Source organism: Xenopus tropicalis, chromosome 8, assembly GCF_000004195.4.
Source record: "Xenopus tropicalis strain Nigerian chromosome 8, UCB_Xtro_10.0, whole genome shotgun sequence".
Taxonomy (NCBI): Eukaryota; Metazoa; Chordata; class Amphibia; order Anura; family Pipidae; genus Xenopus; species Xenopus tropicalis.
The window spans coordinates 89,211,667-89,232,708 of NC_030684.2; the positions used below are offsets into that span (position 1 = coordinate 89,211,667).

Consider the following 21,042-nt stretch of genomic DNA (forward strand, 5'->3'; position numbering starts at 1 on the left):
GGTTATTTTTTATATGAAAGCTTTGTATGTGTAGGTGCAATCCAAAAACACTGGAGGACAAGATTAAAAACATTTTATATTTAAAAAAAAAAAAAAAGTGGTGGAATATTCCTGTCTCCTATTTGCTTTTACTGAAGAGTCACATTTGGAGACTGGGGACTTTTGTTTTTAAATTTTTATATCATCCTGCTTTTAATTAATCTTTGTCATTGCAATTTTTTTTGTCCAAACAAGAAAACCATGTTAAAACTATCTAAAAATGCATTGCATTTAATTGAATTTAGGCCTGTTACCAGCATTCTCTTAGTATTTACTGTTACTATAAATAAAGGGTAACTTCCCCCTCCCAGTAACTTTCTCCTATACTTGTGCAGGGAAGAATTCCGTACAATGTGGGTCATAGGGCTGGTGTTTAAGAAAATGGAAAATTCAGAAAACTTGAGTGTTGACCTAACTTATGACATTCAGTCTTTCACTGACACAGGTAAGTGTAAGAACTGTCTGGGGTTGCTGTGCCAGTATCACCTTCATAAATCCTAGGGAAAAGGAAGAAAACTACTAATCTCTTCATCCCCTGTTATTTTCATTAGACTTTTATAAAGAAGGAAAATACCATATAACTGTTGGATGACTTTTTAAATTAAGCTATTTTTCTGTTTTGTTTCTATAGTTTGGTCTGCACTGGTACAGACACCTAAACCATAATGGGGCTCATTCATAAACATGGGGCAAATTTGCACCTGGGCAGTAACCTACAGCAACCAATCTGTGATTAGATTTTTCCAACCAGCTGCAGGTAGAACAGTCTAAGCAAACTTCTGACTGGGAACTGCCCAGGTACAGATGTGTTACATTTCTAGAACTATTCCTTGTTTCCTTTGAGTAGAAAAAATACAGCAAGTGAAAGGAGTTATACATTAATTGAAGCTATGTTAAATAATGAAAATAGTATATTGTTTTAAGTACACATCAAAATAGCAGAATTATAATCATGCATGATTCATGTGCTTGTGCACTTAAAGGGCCTGTATATCCCTTTTCTTAGGAGTGCAGGTAATAGCTTGTGTAATTATATTGCACAAACCAAACATGGAACAGCTTTGGTTTCCCTGTTTGCCTTGTTTTGATCAAGACATAATATAATTTAAACAATAACAAAGTATCAGCACAAGCCCTGTTCATTTAACACCTTTTAAACAAGGAGGTATACTGGCCATTTAATTATAAACATTCTACTGTTGTCCATGGTGTCCTGTGCTGAACAGCTTTCTCCTTGTGTACCTTTATTCTACCTATTTTAGCTAGGAAGGCACTGTCACTGTTTTTAGTAGAGAAATCCAGTGGTACATTTAAAAAGATGGTATAGTGACCCTATAATTATAGGATCACTATATGCAATATGCTGGGCACTTTCAGCATCTGTTAACACTATATGCGTGTAAACTTTACCTATGTTTTATACTAAATTGTGTGAGTTCTGCTTTTGTGCAGTGTACCGGCAGGCCATTAACAGCAAAATGTTTGAAAATGAAATGAAAATTGCTGCAATGCATGTCAAGAGGAAGCAACTTCATCAACTGCTTCCAAGTCATGTGCTCCCCAAAAAAAAAAAGGTAAGCTAAATGTTTGTGTGCCATTGCCCAGTTTATGCTCTAACTCAGGCATGTCAAACTTGTCTTTGGAAGCCTTGTTGAGGTGTCCTCATGTGGCCACTAAACCATTCTCCTTTATCTTATGACCTTTTACACTGTTCTTTGTCATTTATTGTTAAATTAATCAACTGTTTGTATCCATTTTATAGTTTAGTAATTTTATTTATAAAGTTTTAATTTTATCTAGCCCTCCATGCCACTAAATTGTTGTAGCAATTTTTCACACAAAACTTAAAAAGGTTGTTATGCAGCAGCACTGACAAGTTTAAAAGAAAACCTATTGAAATAAAGCTTTTTCCACATATCTTGATATGCTTTATTTTTTTCAGCATTCGGTTGAAGGTGTTAAACTGGTATCTTTGAATGACAGCAGCATTGATTTATCAGTGGACAGTGATAACAGCATGTCTGTGCCTTCTCCTACCAATGCCACAAGAACAAGTCCGCTAAATTGTTCTGGATTAATTCAAGGGTAATAATCCTATATTTAAGCATTTATTTTCTTTTTTCTGCTTATTGATGTGATACACTTTTAAAATCAGAGAAGGGTCAGAATACTTGCAGAACTCTGTATTGACACTAGATGTCTCTGTGGTTATTTTTACACTAGTTAAAAAAATGTATCATTCAAGCCAATCAATATTGCTACTCTTGTGATACTGCCTTCTCTGCATATTGAAATCTTGATTATAGCTCTATATGTTAAAGAATGGGAAATTCAGTAACATATTCTTATAAATAAAACCCTTTCTTTTAGGTAATGTCTTTATAGAAAGTAAGCTCTTTATTTACATGAGCAATTTCTTTTCCCAAAGCAGAAACAGCCCAGCAACACCAGTATCCTTTTCTGTGACCAACACCCAGGCTGCTGATGTAATGGCGCCACAGAATAATTCCACTGAAAATTTAGGGGGTAAGATCACAATTTCTTTTTAAGATGTACTGACATTATGGGGGGTATCCTCTCAAAAGCTTTCTGGCATAATTACAACAAAATTCTAAGCAACATTCCAAATGTTTTTTTTTTTTCTTTCAGAATTAACCCCTACCCCCCCTTGAACTGTTTTAGTATTGTGTGGTTTCCAGCCAAAACTACAATACCTGCAATGTCTTGCATGTTTTGCAGTTAAAACACAAAGGAGGAGAGTGACAGATCTGTATGGCATTGTGGGAATTGGAGTCTTGTGATACATTGTCCATTGCTACTTCCTTATCAGAAATCAAAAACAAACTGCTTTCAGTTGCAATTTCATTAATAACTTTATAATAATTGAACACTTTTAATTAACATATATTGGGAAGGTGCATAGAATTACATTTAATTATACAAGCAAAATCCGCTTACATTTTTTGTTGGAGATCCCGTTTAATAACCTGTGAGCATCTATGTGCTAATTATGGCCTAACTAGTCTGTTTTTTTGGTTTTTTTTTAACAAGCTTTTGTGTGATATCTGATCTGTTTGCAGGTAGTTTAAATGAAAGCATTCCTGAAACTGCCACACCCCCAGCATTTTCTTCTACTCCAAGAACTTTAGTGACCCGAGTTGTTTCTTCTATGCGTTTGGTGAACCAAGTGCAAAAGCCTGTCGCAAATACAGTGACAAAATTGCCTAGTCCAGTAGCAGGTGTGAAAAGGACATCATCTCCTTCAAATGAAGAGAGCCCTAAAAAAACCAAAACAGAGGAGGTATTGAGCTTGTGAAGTAGAGAGATGTTTTGTCTTTCGCAGGGAGCCCTTAACCTACTTCTAAAATGCATATGTTAAACAGGGCTGTAACTAGGGTTAGATGTGCATAGGGCACACTGGGTAAGGCGGATCAATTTCAAGATATATAATGTAATATGCAATATCAGTATGTGATATATCATAGATAATATGACCTATATTATGATGAGCAATAAATTAATTAAGGATGAGATAACATATAGGATGTATACTTATATGGATGCATCATATTTATACAATATGATGTGTGCCATGTGTATATATACACTACATTGTATGTTTGTAAAAAGCTGTATTTTCCCTGTAAAAGTTGCTTTATTTTAATGGGCAAGTAGGTAGATACATTGTTTGTAGCGAAATATATAGTAAGTTATTGCTTTTGTTCTTTAGGATGAAAATGATAGCAGTAATTCCACAGAGGTAGATGAACAGAATAAATTAGAAACTGAAGAACTAAAGGTGAGTGATGTTGTACCACAAGTGCCCTCACTTTACATGACTTAGGTCATGTCTTAAGTTTGTTGAATTAACCAAACTAGATAGAGTATCAGACTTTCTCTGAAGAATGTTGTATTGTTTGTTTACTTACATTTGTTCCCTGCTTCCTCTTTGATTTATTTTTCCTCACATTAGCTTTGTGGGGGGTGGGGGTTGGGAAAGATCACTTGGGTATAGTTGGTACTACTAGGAGGCAGGACACTAAGAACAGAAGACCTTTTCCTCCAAGTGCTGCCCAGCTTTGTTGGGTTTATGTTTGATTCATTGCATTTTGTTTATTTACACAGGAAGTACTAAGTGAAGCAAAATCCTCTTCTCCTGTTCCAGGTGAACTGCCATCCTCTCAGGTATAACTTATTGTTTTAATGTATTTCCTCACTTTTTTAAAATGTCTGAATAACTGATTTTGTGACAAACCAGAATGTATTACATTTAAAATAAATTTTAGTATCTTATAGCTGGAGCTATTCTAAGCTACTTTTCGTTTGGTCTTTATTTTGCATAGTTTTAACTTTATTACTTTGTTTTACTATCAGTTCATTAAGTAAAAATCTGTTTGTGGGGGATCAATTATCCCATCGACGACAACACATAGCAACTCTGATGTTTCAATATTATTAAAGGGGAACAATAATGAAAAATGTTTTTGTAATATTGAAAATATAAAGTCTAGACAATCATTTTGACAAGTTGTAGCTTCTAACAATTTTGTACTGTTATAAAGTTATGGCTAATTATTGAAGCAGCCTCCCATGCCCCACCTTCCAGAATATCTGGCTCCCTGGTCTGCGTCAGTTTCACAGAAATGTTTTGAGTGGCAGATAAAAGTAAAAGCTGATTTGCTGTAGCATGTCATGAGGCCACACCCCTCAACAGCAAACATGTGCAATGGGGAAGTAAAGGAATGGAGCCGGGCTGGGTGCTGATGAAGCTGCATTTGTACATATAACAGCAGCTTATTGTTTTTGTCCTTCATTTCCACATATACACAGCACTTCAGGCACTTTTGCTTCGCTTCAGTTTTGTGCTGCTCACCAGCAGACTTAGATCAGCTGCCAGTTACCCTCCTGCAATATACATATGCAGATACAAATCTTACTTCAATAGCCAGATACAGGTGTAATAAATAGAGTGTATAAAAGAGATTTCCTCTATGCCAGTAACAGCGGCTCATCAATTGCAGCAATATTCCAGACCTCTGCACAGGAAACTGTGTACAGGCACATACATTCCTGTATGTTGGATTCACAAAAACCTCTCTGTCTCTGTCAGAGCTCTCCTGTAGAATGACTAGGCTTTTTTGATTGGTCAGCTAATTGGAGTCTAATCAGGCCCACCTGGTCAGTCTGTAGCATTTACTCTAGTCAGTCCATGTATTCTTAAGAAATGGCCATATATTCTGTTATCGATTAGCTTGCATACATATAAACAAGGACTACAATGTTATTGCACAAACAGTAGCACAAGTTACTGTTCCTACAAGATTTGTTATACAAAAGGCAAATTGTAGTTTTATGGGAATGTAAAGGTGGATGCCCTTAAGTTATTGTTTTGCTGCTACTACCAACTCACCTGCCAGCTCACTTGGCATGTATGTTTCAAATTGCTGGGCCTTTGTGCTAAATAACTTGATTGCTGCTGCTCAAAAAAGCAAGTGATATGTGGCTTCTTATTTTAAATAACCTAGAAATTAGAGAGGCACCCTGAAACCTTTGTGAAAGATTTGCCGAATACCGAACCGAATCCTAATTTGCATATACAAAAACAAGGAAGGGTTAAAGAGAACCGTGCGCTTCGCAACCTGGAAATAATGTTTAACTTCCGTGTTTGTGACAAAGTCACGTGATTTTAAGGATTCTAATTTTGTTCGGCCAGGAGCGTGGATTCAGCGGAATCCCAACTGAATCCTGGATTCGGTGCATCCCTACTAGAAATAGGTTCTAGGTGTTTGTTAGTGACTCGGGAAAGTGTCCAGCAATGTAAGGATGAATTGGGTTAAATTTTTACACCTTCTTTAAATTCTTTTTGAGGTTTTCTATCAGATAGGAAAGATAAGCATGTGGGGGTTGAACTTTAGATGTCAGTTAAGAATGATTGGGCCACTCCCACTCCTCTCTGCTCAGAACACAAGCTGCCTGTCAGAACTGAGCCAGGTTTCCCATTCATAATAGTTCCCCTTTAACTGTATTGCTTAACTTCTTTCCAAGCTAATGTTGTTGTACTACTTACATTTTGGCTTCAAAATGGGTTCTGGGTTTCTAGTGTAATTAATATCTAGGCTTGGAATTAAAATCTGGTTGCTAAAGGTGCAAAAAATGAAAAACCACAAAAATGTAAATGGACTTATTATAACTTGTCTTAGAATATTCCTGTCTACATTATACTAAAAGGGTAATTTTAAAAGTGAACTTATATATATCGTATATACTCCAGTAACTGCTTGTAAAAAGCTGTTAATTTTTGGAGAATTATTACAGACTTTTCTGAGAATAAATCAATGTGCTGCTGGTGATAACATCACTATCTTAGGAAATCATCCTTTAAATAACGAATAGTTACTTGCTGTTTTGAGTCACTTTTGTTAGTGAATTTAAAGCCTGTGCTAAAAATGCTGCCCACCATAGCTCAGCAACTGAATCCACTCTTCCTTTTGCATGTAGTACATTAGCGTGACGTGGTTTGCCCACTAGATGGCACTCCTATACTGATTAATGGTATTGGCTATTGAAAAGTGAAATTATTTTATTTCCGTATCTGGAGTTGAAAGGCCCTGTACAGGGAAAATTTGATGTTTGGTTCTATCTGATTTTTGCAATCCCATATGGGGCTTAAAAGTCTTGCCTTTGTCTATCTACTTTTTTTTTTATTTATTTTCCCCTTATACATTGCATTAGCATTGTAGGCTGTATTTGTGTTGAACAAAATATTTTGTACAAAATTGTGTCAACTGTATCCCTTTTTGTTTCTTTTGTTTATGGCTGGTAGCTTCCTTCTCTTCGTAAGAAGTAAGTGCCGGTTCTGGTCAGGGCCTGGAAAATTGGCAAGTGTTAGCCACCTAAATGCCATCTGTTAAACAGATTCTGTTTATAATGAAAAATATTAACTCTGCCTGCTTGTCTTCGCTTTAAAGCCCGTCAGTATTTGAGCCATAGAAGATATTTGGTAAGCCTGAGTGCCAGGTAGGAATATGACCTTTTGCAGTTGTGACCATTTGTTGTATAGAAACTCTTGGTGCACTAATAAAGCCAGCTGCTGTTGTTAAAATATATTCCCCCATAAATAACTGCAAATTGTCATTATTAATGTTATGATTTAAATTGTAAAATCTGTTAAACTGTGTCACATAATGCCAACCTAAACTTTTAACTTTGTTTTCTTTTGTTATATTTCCTTCTCCAGCGATCATCAAGTACAGATCTGTCTGATATTTCTGTGCTCCCTGCTACTCCTATTCCTGTTATCAAGAATTCAATAAAGTTAAGACTGAATCGATAAACTCAGTCACCTCAGGGTCCATAAACAATGTCCACCAGTTCAGCTATTTTTCTGCTGCAAGGTCTAAGAATGGCGGGATGTAGCAGGACACGCCACTGAAAGTTTAGGCTTATATTATGAAGGTGTCCTGGGCTACATGCAGCCTTTCTGGAAGTCCAGGTTAGTATGATGAGAATAAATGCTTAGTGCTATTAATGTGTTGGCAGCAAAGACAGTTTGATTAAACTAAAAGAGACTCTGTTCCCTTTAAAGAAGAGATGACAAATATAACTGCATTTCTGTTTGTGTTAAACATTCTGACTGAAATAATGGTTTATGTACATTTGCAAAATACAACTGGCCTAAAATCTTTCAGCTGATGCACTTTTATGTTTTATTTTAACAGTAGTTAGGAACTTTTTAGATTCCTTTTATTTTAATTTCTGACTTAATTCATTTCTGGAGGTCTGCATGATGGATCACAACACTGGAAGAATATTTTCAAGAGTTGAAGCTGTGTCTTAATGTCACAAAGAGATCGTTATTTTAGATCTATCAAAATAATTATTGGGGGTTCTCTTTACATCTAGGTTTTTAAAGGGTTATGTTTTGGTTATACATTGTGATGGATGGGTTTTTTTTCTTTTTACAATGTTTTCATTATTCCAACTCATTTACAAAAGCAGTGTCCTGCAAATGCACATTTCCTTATAGATTTATAGTTCTCTTCGGGAGCAAAACGCATCAATATAAGCTGTTGTATTCTGATCAACAAGACTGTCCCTTTTTGTTAACAGTTATGCTGTAGAGTATAAAGGCCTTTATCATCACATTAATAAGATGGCAGACTAGTCATATATATATATATGTGTAAAGCTATAACCATGTATTTTACATGGTATTTATATCTGGAGAAAAATCTTGCAATTAATTACAGTTTTTATTTAAGATTGTTTTAGAATGCTAGGTAAGTGCTGGTGAATGTGCATTTTGCACAATAACAACATGAATAGCCCCTCAGCTGTAGCATTAACCCACTTCACTCTTCCGTCTTCTGGTTTACCCGAACTGCTCAAAAATTTGGCTTTAGCAAGGTAAAAGGGGTACCAGTGTCTGTAGCAATGTTAGGAGAGGGAAAGAAGGGGGGATACTTGGGAAGCTGACAATGAACTTTAGCCAATTCTTAAATAACCTGTTATTACTCCCCTTTTCAGTTTCATCGCATTTCACATCATCTCATGTGTACAGTTTCAGTGTTGAAGTTTAAATCAACTATTTGAAAATGTCCCAATGTATATTTCTAGAACTAGTGTGTTTTATGGACTTACACTCCTCCACTGATACTACACAGAAGGAACAATGCAAGTCACAAGTGTATTTTGTGTAGTAATGCAATTTAGGGCCATGATGTAAGACACAGAATGAGTATAGTCCTCTGTTTACACACACAGGTATTTGTAGATGCCCCAACACCCCTTTCTTACTTAAATTTGTTCCATATTAGTTAAGCTAGATTCTTTGACACATTTGGCTTTTTTTCCCCTGTTTCTTTCCATGTGGTGACTTTTTATCTGTAGTTTTCATTATCCAGGGATCAGACTGTTGCTTTCGCATGATGTACGTATTGTCTCATGACTGGAGTTTGCTTTGTTTTATAGTACCTGTACTCCTTGTATTTTTCAAGATCTATTTTGTAAACAGATGTATTTCTCCATTGGAAAAAAAAAATAATAAAAACCAGCACAATTCCATGGTGCAACTCTTTATCTCTGTCAAGTTTTCTTTCTTGCGCTTTCCAGCATACCCACTGGCCAGCAGACACAGCATTTTGTACACTGTCGGGCATCTGACACTTCACAAGAATTTCAGACCCAGCAAAGTATTGACTAAAATGGCAGCACTTTGTTAATTTTTCAAGAAAAACAGATTTGCTTTTTCAGTGTTCTTAAAATAAGTTGTGATGGTATTGCAGCAACACAAATAGCAGTTACTGAAGGGCAAATTATTTTGCTTTTGGCTAGGTCTCCATTTCTTATACAAAATTGGTTAGTACAGATATGGGATCCTTTATCCAGAAACCCGTTATTCAGAAAGCTCTGAATTATGGAAAGCCCATCTCCCATAGACTCCATTTTAATCAAATAATTCAGAATTTTAAAACGGATTTCCTTTTTATCTGTATTAATAAAACAGTACCTTGTAATTGATCCCAACTAAAATATAAATAATCCTTACTGGATGCAAAACAATCCTATTGGGTTTAATTAATGTTTTGATTTTTTTGTAGACTTAAGGTATGGAGATCCAAATTACGGACAGACCCCTTATCCGGAATACCCTTGGTCCCGAACATTCTGGATAACGGGTCCTATACCTGTACCACTGCTTACTTTAGGCTTCATACATATGGCAGTTTGGGAAGTGTTTTTGCCTTTTAACAGCTATCAGTGCAGTTAAGAGCTATCATGTTGCCAAAAGGATCCTGACCACCATGTGTATAGAGAGCATTGAATCTCAACTTGTGAATAAATGTAAAACAAAAGTCTGTTACCCTACTATAGATCCAGTAATATTCAAAGTAGTAAATAAGCATTCACTTTTAAGTCGTACCCTGAATGGCCTTAATGGTCCCAGTTTGGGAACCACTATTGTGTATATATAGAAGAAACAAGAGGTCCTTTCAGTACTGCGATTCCCTTTTTAAACATTTTTTGATAATTATGTTCAATGTTTTGTATTTTCTTGTGGCTTGTGTGACCCACGACAACAAGCTGTTTCTTCCCAGTACTACAGCAGTTTCCTAGTTCTGTACATACTAAAAAACATTCAGCCAAATATCCTTCTATAGACCACCATTTCTAAAGGTATTCTGTTAAGGGACCCTAGCAACCGGATAGCTGCTAAACAAAAAGCGAAATAATTTCAAAAACCACAAATAATAGGAAGTAAAGACTTCAAAAGTTAAAAGGTATTTAAAGGTAACCCCTACCTGACCATATAGCTGCACAATGCGTTTTGAGGATAAAAACAAGCAATTAATACAAATTATAGATACAGTAAAATCATTAAATAGGAATTACTTGTAATCAATGCGAACTCTAGTCACAATGGGTAATACAACAAGTTTAGTGCATTTTAAAGTGTGTTGTGTATTAATGTGTGGCAAGCTCAGGGTCATTGTGACACGTTGTGTTTCAAATGCCAATAATCGCCTGCAAGCACTTCTCATTCAGTTAAATTGAAAGTGCAGCAGGTCACTTGGCATCGGCTACTATTGCTCAAATACATGCCAGTACCTCTTGGGGGGGGGGGGGGGGGGGGGGGGGGGGGGGGGGGGAAGAAATATGGGCAGGTTTAAGCCTGCTTCTGGTGGGGCTGGGTCAGACTAATGCTGATGCCAAAGTTTCTAGAAGCTGCCAACTGAGGGACTATGCTGCAGGAACATCAACAAAGTACTATTAACTAGAATTTACAACAATAAATGTAAGGCTTAAGGTCACATGGGGTGTTTTGACCTCTTCAGCTATCAGTTGGAAAACAACAGCAGTTAAAAGCCGCTCCCTATTTATCCATAAAAAAGAAGCTTTTTATGGAGGCCTGTCTGCCAGGTAGAAAGTTTTCTATAGGTTACTATGGGAAGCAGTGACCTATAGAGAATTACCAGTGGTGCAACTAGCATAAAGCACATCTGCCTTTTCTCCTTTAATGTGGCCATGTTTGCCTTTCACAGGATAGAGGGGCTGACTCTAATTAGTGTAGTGCATTAGAATAGATCAGCAATTTGCTCAAACAATTGTTTGTCTTTAGTGTTCAGATTTGTTAAGGTTGGTTGGAGCCAATTATCTCAATATTGCATGATGGTCTCCTTGGCAATAACGTTAAGTCCTAAGGCACTTAAAATAAATAAATATATATATACATATATATATGGTTTGCGCATAAAAAAAACCCTTGAATTATTAAAGTTGAATGGTTTATTAGATCATGTACCCTTGACTAATATGATTTTTCAAAATGAGTTTGGCTGTGGAATGGATTAGGGGGAAGTTTTAGAAGTTTCTTTTAAGAACAACTTTTAAAATTGATTTTTCAGAATCAGCTGGAGTTCTGGATTATTCTTAAATTAAGGCCCCAGGCTGTAGAGAGAGAGGAAAATGAATATTCTAATGCAGCTTCTGAAAACAGAAAGTAAAAACAAGTAGTTTTTTTTGTTTGTTTTTTTTTTTTTTTTAAACTTTTCACCCTTATTTCCTGTAGATCCCCCCTCTCCGGCTTTAGTAATTTTCGCATTGTATGGCCCCTTGTGTCTTGTGCTTTCTAGAAACTTGGCACGGGCAGAGCTCCTTGTTTGCAGTTTCTGTCTGCAGTGAAGCTGTTAATAATGAGATTGATGATAAAGTTGTTGAAAAGAGACAGTTGGAGAGGGCTGCTCTCCATGAGTGACAGAGGGCATGCCCTGTTTTCACAGCCAAGAACGCAGCATCCAGCAGAGTGCAGACAGTGCCTGGTCACTGTGCCAAGACTGTTAGGAGCATGAGGAACGGCAAGCCTCCAGTATGTCTATTGATGCAAAGCTTTTAGATTAATGGATATTACTTTGTCACGGCCAATTCTTTCAACATCCTGGGTAACCTTAGTTCAACAACCTACACCAGAGGTATAGCTACAAGCTTTATTCCAACTCTTTCACCTGATGTTTAGACAATTGCATAAACGCACTCCCTTTTAATATGGTTGGGAACTATAAGTCCATAAAAAATAAAAAAAAATAAATAGAATCTTGGTATGACAGGGTTGGAATAAAAGATTCCCAGATGGACGGAGGCGTTTAGTGTTCCAGCCACAGGTCTGGCTGATAATTGTATTCAGCCACCATCAAGGAATGGCAGTATTCATACAGCATCCTCTAGCTTTAGTCCATATGTCACTGCTGTTTTATCTCCTCTTTCCAACTGATTCTGGCCATGTGTTGTCTAGATTCTTACATATATTGTGCAGGATTTTAGGACACATTCTTGTGGCTCTTGGTTTTTTGTTACATATTGTGTGAAATTGAATGCATTTGTCTTTGGCACCATTTTGATGGCAGAAGTGTATGTAGAAAAAAACCCACCAAGAATAAAACCTTTTCATTTAAACATATATTCACATATAGGCGGGAATTGTCTTGATAAATGGTGCTTGAGCAATTTGCAGTTCCTATGGCTTCTTTAAGCTAAGGTTTTAATGAAGAAATTTCTAGTTCCAACCTACAGCTTGCACCTGGCTATGAGCTACCAAAGTAGCCTCCACAAATGTTTCTGGCTACCTGTTAAGCCCAGGGTCCAAAAACAGTGTGTGTTTTCTAAAGATACAAACCGGCTGCTTCTAGTATCTTTCTTGCACGTGCCATTTTAAATATGCTGAATATTACAATTCAATGTGAAATATAACAAAATGATGACTATGGCATATGATCCACAAGAAACACTGTGAATTGATGATCCCATTGTTCATGCTCTATGTTTTAAACTTATTCTTACCCAAACCCATGTTGGTTCTTACAAAGTATACAGATCCAGATTTTCTCTCTTCAAACTATAAATTGAATACTATACATTTGTGATTTTTTTTTTTTTAAATTGAAACTACATAATAAGTAAGGAACATGTCTTTGTATTTTCCCATTTTGAGCCCCTGCCATTTCTAGATGTGTTTGCTTGATACTAGGACAAGGATCTGCAGCTCCCCAGATGTTGTAGCACATGATTTCACACCTTGCACAAGGTGCTGTCTACACATTCCTACTACATAATATTTACATAAGTTTTCTCGAATGTAAAACGTCGGCATCTAAAAACTTGGGAGCTTATGTAGAAGTCAATGGGAGTTGTCCTATGCAAAATTAAGCCATATTTTCTATTTGAGGCTTTTCAAGTTTGTAAACTTGCAAATTTGAGTTTTCTAGGATACCTGTCTTTGATGTATTAGTGTATTACAATGAGTCTGTATGTTACTGTGCTTTATTTGGGTTTGAGAATTTTCTATGAATTTTGCAGATTGTAGACTCATTTCTTTGTAACATTCACAGTTCAGTGCATAATTTATGCCTTGCGGGTCTAGACTGGGAGTCAAAATAGGCCCTGGCATTTCAAGTACACAGAACCCCCACCAGCCTAATAAATAGTGACTGTCTATGGTATCTTTCAGCAGCCCCTCCGTGCATTTGCCAGAATCCAAAGATTGCCAGTCTTGGCCCGAAACCTTGGTACCAAAAGCATGTAATGGCCCAGGGAACAAACACCAATTCTCAAAGAGTATAATAAATCCCACCCCCAGCAGCACAGTTGGTACTAGAACTGCAACTGAACTTAGTGCAATACATAGCCTGATTATATACATAGCTCAGCATTGTTTCTACTATATCTACATGGGTTTTTGGACTGCATTTGTACCCAGCTCAAAGGTTTTTGAATGGTGGATGATGTTGGCACTAGAGCCAACCACCAAGTCACACCAGTTAGGGTAACTGCACATACAGTGCTTTGAGTGCTTCTATTTTAGCTAGGCCAAAAAAAAATATGCAATCACTCAAAAGCATTTGTGCATGGAAATGCTTTCTTACAACTTTTCATGCAATGGCACAAATGAAAGATGATTGTTGATGCTTACACCTAGCAAGTAATCATCTAACAGTTTTTAAGTACAAACATAAAACACTTGTGGGATGTGGTGCAAAAACAAATATTTAAAGCAGAATGAGTGTCCTAATTCTACCTATGGATATTCAGAGATCTGGCTGAAACCCATTGTTAGCTCAGACCATAGTGCTGAGCTGTTGTTGGATTTTAGCAAGATCAGTAACAGCAAAGCAGGGCACTTGTACAAAAGCTCTAGCACATGAGATAAATCAAAATTCATCGTATAGCGTTTGGGCAAAGGAATGTGACTTCTGGGATAGGGAGGATAATAGCTAAGCCTGGAATTTGGAAAAGGGTTTCTGAATTAAAGGAGAAGGAGACGGAGACTAAAGGTGCCCATACACCTTAATATCGCCAAGCGAGTGCATCTTCTCCTGATATCCCCCACCTACGGGGCCAAACAATCAAATTATTACGGCGGGTATAGGCAAAGTCGGTCCGGAGACTGTATCAACGAGCCAGTGCGGTCCCTGACTAGGTTTTTTAACCTGCCTGATCGAGATCTGGCCGATTTCAGGCAGGCCCGTCTGTAGTGCCCATACATGGGCCGATTAGCTGCCGAATCGGTCTAAGGGACTGATATTGGCAGCTAGAATCGGCCCGTGTATGGGGACCTTAATTCACTGGGAGGTGCCAAAATGTTAGGCACCCCCAGTGATTTTAATCGCTCACCTTTTACCCCAGGCTGGTGCTCCTGTGAGAAGAAAATGGTGGTACCTGCCAGCGTGCGTTTTATCTTCCTTCTTTTATCTTTGCGCGCTTGTGCAGTAGAGTGAATAGCGGAACTTTAACAATAAAGTTAGCTTTTTCATTCTACTGCGCATGCACCGGCCCAGGGATTCAGAAGGAAGAGGAAACATTCACAGGTACCCCGGGTTGCTCCTAACAGGAGCACTAGCTCGGGGTAAAATGTAAGCGATTAAAGTCACTGGGGGTGTCTAACATTTGGCACCCCCCTTTGATTTTTACCATTCCTTCTCCTTTATATAGGGGGTATTTAGAAAAAAACACATAGCAAACAACATTATTTTCATAATACTGGGATCAAGCTAATTTATTAAAGGCATTGAGCAGTATGGCCAATTACACCATGCTGCTTGCCCATCTGGATATGTGTTTAACCTCGGGAGGACTTTGGGCTGCCCTGAAAATGGCAGTGCTTGAGCATTTGCTGGTGTTAGCTGAGCAAATGTATTGACTTAAAGAATGACGTAACAGGCATGGGCACACATATTGGGCACCCAATGTCATGAACACAAGAAGACTCACTCTGCTCCTTTTCAGCATCTGCTTTATCTGCCACGTACAATAATAAACATTCTATTCCCAGTGTTCCACTACCTACACCCTGACTGCTCTAAAGTGGGATCATTACATTTTACTTCTCTCATGTAATCAGTACAACAGAAATTAAATACCTCAGAGAGAGATGCACAACGTTGGTACATTTCAGGCCCAGGGTAATATCGACGAGATGAGGTTGCCATTGGTTTTACTTTTACCCTGCTTAACTTTTAGAAACAGGTGCTTAGTCGTGAATTCCAGTTGATTTCATCTATTTTTCTGTTTTTTTTTCCCCTCCCTCTTAACTATTCATTTCTGGAAGACTTAATAGTCTAGTAGTAAAACAGAGTCTATAAAGCTCATCCTGTATATATTTTGCGAGAAGTTCATTTAGGGATTAGGGAATGCGCCTTGTATATGCGCCATTAAGCATAGCACATCTGCCACTGAGCTGGGAATCAAGAAAACACTGAAGGAACTTTACAAAGAAATCTTTTTGTTCACTCAGACATGCTCAACATAAAGGGATTTGCATACTGCAGAGACCACATCTAAAAGCTGGAAAGGGAAAAACTCTGTTCAGGAGTTGGATTGTTTAAGGACGGCAAAATCAATTCCACCCTTCTCTCTTTCATGAAATACTAAAAGTGGGTCAATAGCATTGCCGATAAAAATGGATTTAGTCTTACAGGGTGTTTAAAAACAATCCCCTGTGCTTTTATGCCAAAACTCGTGTTTTCTACAAAATATGCAGGTACGCTTTAATTGTGAAAGCGCAGACGGGAAACCTCGGAAGTTTTCTGAAGATGCACAATAACGTGTGTATATACAGTGTCTACATACGTGTGTGTGTGTGTGTGTTTGCATGCCTCTGACCAAAATAAACAAACATTGGAAAAGAACAAGTAAATCAGCCTATGTTTTGTATGATGAGTATGAATGCATTCATGTTCTAATCTTATTACTCAGGTTAAATGCCAATTCTCAATTTACCATCTTTGCGATTTGTTCTTGTTTATTAATTATCAGTGCCAGTATAGGAAGGCACCCTGCATTATGTTAGTGGCTGGAGGATCCTTAATGGTCCCAAAGTTGCATAAGCAGCATTAGTCATCTCTTAATCATTGCAGCCTGTTCATTTAACCCTTTAAGTGCCATCAAGCCTGCAGGGAAGATAGAAAAGGTGATTCCAATTTGCCACCCTGCCTGCCTATATGTATTGAACCTGCTTAAACTAGATATGCAAGGGTGCTAAAGTGAGAATTTATTGATGTCGAAAAATATTTATACACATAGAACACAACAGACACACTTTAATCCAAAAAAAGAATGTATTTGGTCCCTAAATGATGGTCATCAAACATATTTATGGCTTTTTCTATCGTTAGAAAACTGTTTCTTTAAACCATACTTTTATATCATGTCAGGTGTATTTTATTCTTTACACTATTTGGGGAATGCAAAGTTGTCAATGGAAAATATTCGCAATGCAAAAATGTATGCTTATGTGGGAGAAAACTTTCTTTGCACACGTTTAATACAGCTTTTTTGACCCTGGGAACTGTTTCGTGACCACTTCCACCTGTGGAAGAACAACTGCGCATTTTATAGTTTGTACCAGTGTGCAGTGTATGTAATAAAACTTCTTTCTGGAAAAGTTATGTTTTCTCCAAGAATACAACACCTTCAAGCACATCTTTCACAATTATATTTCGCAATGAAATAACTGTCTAATGAAAAATTATTACATTGTGAAATGCAAATTTTTATTCTTATTTGTGCAAAACAATGTTTCCGTATGTGACATTTGCTACATTTTCCCTTAAAGGGGACATATTGTGTGAAAGATAATATTGTGCCAATAAATTGTACTCATCTAAATATAGAAGGAATGCTTTAAAGGAGAAGGAAAGGTAAAAACTAAGTAAGCTTTATCAGAAAGATCTATGTAAATACAGCCATAAGCACTCACAGAAATGCTGCACTGAGTCCTCTATCAAAAGAAACACAGGATTTCTTGTCTCCTTTTTTGGGAACATGTTCTTCGGTATCAGACTTCCTCTCTTTTAGGGCTCCTTCAGGTTTGGGGCACGAGTCTGCTCAGTTCTCTCCTCTCTCCCTGTCCCCCTCCCTTCTCCTGCTCCCCCCTCCCATAAGAATGCATAAGATCTTACTTCCCCCACCCTTAAGGAATGTGTGACCTGAGCTTCCAACGCTATAACTGCAGCAGGAAGCTACCAAGACCAAGCTAAAATGGCAGCTGCTATTGGAGGGAGCTTCTAGGTAGGGTATAGTAAAGCTTTTGAATAAATATAGCATTCTAGGTGGCACTATTGTGGCAAATCTCTTGGCAGTAAAATGCCAAAATAACTTTCCTTCCCCTTTAAAAAGTAGTGTTTCGGTCTGGTTTATTGAAAATTTCTGCGAAAACCCCACTAGTCTCGCCCATCTGTTCCACTTCCTGGTGCCTCCTTTCCCAGACTGTGCAGGGGGCCAGCGGCACACAGCACACTGTACTGTAGAACAGGAACCATTCAGCAGCTAGACTGACTTGATAGGGAACTGAAGCTGGTCTTTGCTTGTGTGACTGTAGGGCTGTGATTGGCTCTCCCCCTCCTACTGTGCTTCTAGCAGGGACTGTTAGGACACGCCCACCCTCATTTGAAACAAGACAGGGTTTTGAGAGAATCTTTAGGGAGCTCCCATAAAGGGGCCATTTTTACAGATAGTATTAATTTTTAGACCAAATTAAAACCAGCACCATATATTATTCATAATTGCCTACAAGATTAGAGGTTTTTTTTGTTTATTCTATATGTCTCCTTTAATTTTATGGATGTTTTACTAAAGGTATGTATTCATTCTCTGAAATGCTGCATGTTCCCACACAATAGCCTTCATTTATACATATTCCACAGGGTAATACAGAGATTATACAAGAGATTATCAGTCTCTGCCCCAGTGGAGAAAACTGGACTGCGCACATTAAACCCTTGCAAGCACAGACAGCATGTAAAAAAACAATTTCTCTTGCTGGAATCAAACCTAGGACCCCAGTGCTACAAACCTGCAATTCTAATCACTGTGCCACCATGCTGTTCTCCAAACTAGAGAAGATTGGCAAAGTATGGTCCTCTACACTTACTGCTGCATGCCATGTTGTGTAATTATTTAGCTTTGCTGGTTAATAGCTATTCAGTTATAGATTAGAGAAAAAGCAAGCCTGTTGTACTCCTGAATGTCCATCATGTTGTTTGGATGCTAATAAATAACAAGAAGACTTAGTGACTCTCTTACGTATTTTCTGTTACTTGTGTGTCCTATTTTTATTGTGGTGGGATGGGATGGAAAGGCAGATCAGAAAGTGAAGTCTATGGAGCCCTTAAGCACACTGGAGGCCATACAAATCCTTTAAAGGGCCACATCTGTCCCATGGGGCTTCAGTCAGATAGCCCTGCTTTATATAATGAACCGTTAAGGCTTTCACTGGAGGTTTCCTTTAATTCCATATTTGGCTGATGGCTTATATTTGTCTTGCAAAATTGCATATAGGCAGCCCCTGCCTCAGAAACACAGTGAAGGTCCAGGATTTTGTGAAACATCCTGGACATCTGCAAATGGACACTTTATTTTCTAAAACATCTACAGTGTCATTAATAAAAAAATTCTAAAACCACAGGGACAATTGATGGCTGCAGCATTTGGTTAGATGTGTTTTATCATCAGGGCAAGGATTCTGAGCACTTTGTAACTAGACAATACACACTAGAATAATCCCTCCATTGATTTGAGTGGCAACGGCCTAGAAACACGCAATGCACTTGTTGGTCAGGTTTTTAAGTAAGTGGAGGGGCTATTCAGAATGTTTGTTCAGCTACAAAATGCCTGGAACTACCCTGACTGACCTTGCTCTAACTAACTGTATAGTCTTTCATACAGTGTTCTACCCAGTTACAAACCTTTCCCCTGCCTAAAATGTATGCGCCAGTCTGGCTTTTAAAGATGTGAGATCATTAGCTGTCTAACATGGATGCAGTTTGCTATATACAACAAGCTCTAATGGTTATATCATCGAATCAGACACACAAAAAAGTATAGATATTAATTTCTAAAACCGCTAACTGATCATTATATTATCTATAATGCATTTATGAAAAGTGCTGAAATGAAAGTCATAAAAGGCCTCTGTGTCCTTTATTATAAAATAAATAAGGCAGCATTGTGGTAGATATAATTCCACCCAGGACATTACCTGTAAGGAGATTGTATGTTCTCTATGCATATGGGTTTCCTTTCACACTCCATAAAGAAAACTCATAGAGGCAGGTTAATTGGTTTCTGATAAAACTGACTGACCATAGTGTGTTCAAATATGATAGGGACAGTGAATGACGTATAATCACTGTAAAGTGCTGTACAGTATGTTGACGATATGTGTGTGAATGTATATATAGTATAAAAACAGACACATAAAGAAAGGAATCTGACTTTATCACAACTGCATGAATAATGAATGGAGATTCAGTGGGCATCAAAGAGACTCTGATACAAAATGATTTGTGTCTGTAGCATTAGGCTGTGTAGTGTTGTAAAATGATTTATTATATTATTTGGCAACATTTTATGGTAGTTATAAACAAGCATATTATTTCTGAAAAAAAAAATAGATCAAAGATAAATGGGTCATTTACAACCCTGGGAGTGCAACTGCAAGAGCACTAAGGGGGCAAGACCACCTTCATGCTTTCCCCGCCATGCAGAGAAATGCCCAATTGTTGCATTTTTTTGCACAGTGCATGTTGTGTTTGGGTTAGCAAATGAGCCTAAAGTTCTTCTGTGTGAAAGTAATAAATATGAGTATTCAATAGCTTTAATGCCAGTCTGGCTTGCTTTGCCATTGCAGCCTTTTGGTTCTTATATGGAACCAACATAATCCTTTTTCCAATTAATATATATGGCTTAGAATGGATGCAGTCTGGGGCTAAAAGCTCTGCAAAGACTTATGTGATGTTATTGCTGATCTGACCTGGTCCATCAATTGGGTGGTCAGGGTGATTGTAATCATCTTCATGAGTATCTTTTTATATATATATATATATATATAAACAACAACAAGAGATCCTCTGCACTCACCCATTATCAATATATAGAACATTAAGACATTCGGTGCATTTAAGCTACTAAGAAATGCCCTTCCCTTTAAGCAAAACAGGGATTGTTTGTCCATATATTGCAATATACTTCAAGCTGGCCAACTGCGTCAAAGTCATCCCTTTTGACCAGTTCCTTCACTGACTTATGCGATTCATTAAGAATTCTACTGCTTCAATATACATTTAGCCAAGGGACTAAGTTTTACCTGCAACTTTCTTGCTTTCAAGGTTAAAACCCCCATATGGTTGCCCTTTTATTGGCTCCACTGGAAGCATCTAGGAAGCTGGCACTCACATTTAAATCAAAAAATCATGCCTGGGTGCAGTCCCGGAGTAGAGAATATACAAAACATGGCAGGAAGGAACCACTCTCACAGGTCTTAGTCATCCATTAAAGAACTTTATTTAGATGGGCACGACAACTGACGTTTCGGCTGAACCACCAGCCTTTGTCAAACTTTGACAAAGGCTGGTGGTTCACCCGAAACATCAGTTGTCGTGCCCATCTAAATAAAGTTCTTTAATGGATGACTAAGACCTGTGAGAGTGGTTCCTTCCTGCCATGTTTTATATA

General features: G+C 37.6%; 1 protein-coding gene across 3 annotated transcripts in view; it reads left to right on the top strand.

The window, feature by feature from the left end:
• papola (poly(A) polymerase alpha) overlaps window positions 1–9,117 on the top strand; it is a 30,701-nt gene extending 21,584 nt beyond the window's left edge. The window contains exons 15-22 of one of the 3 annotated variants that reach the window (XM_012968049.3): window positions 375–484; window positions 1,492–1,613; window positions 1,982–2,124; window positions 2,471–2,565; window positions 3,120–3,340; window positions 3,770–3,838; window positions 4,165–4,224; window positions 7,277–9,117. In XM_012968049.3, the coding sequence (XP_012823503.1) occupies window positions 375–484; window positions 1,492–1,613; window positions 1,982–2,124; window positions 2,471–2,565; window positions 3,120–3,340; window positions 3,770–3,838; window positions 4,165–4,224; window positions 7,277–7,372 (916 nt within the window). In that variant the 3' untranslated portion in view covers window positions 7,373–9,117. 3 annotated transcript variants of the gene reach the window in all.
• The last annotated feature ends 11,925 nt before the right edge of the window (window positions 9,118–21,042 follow it).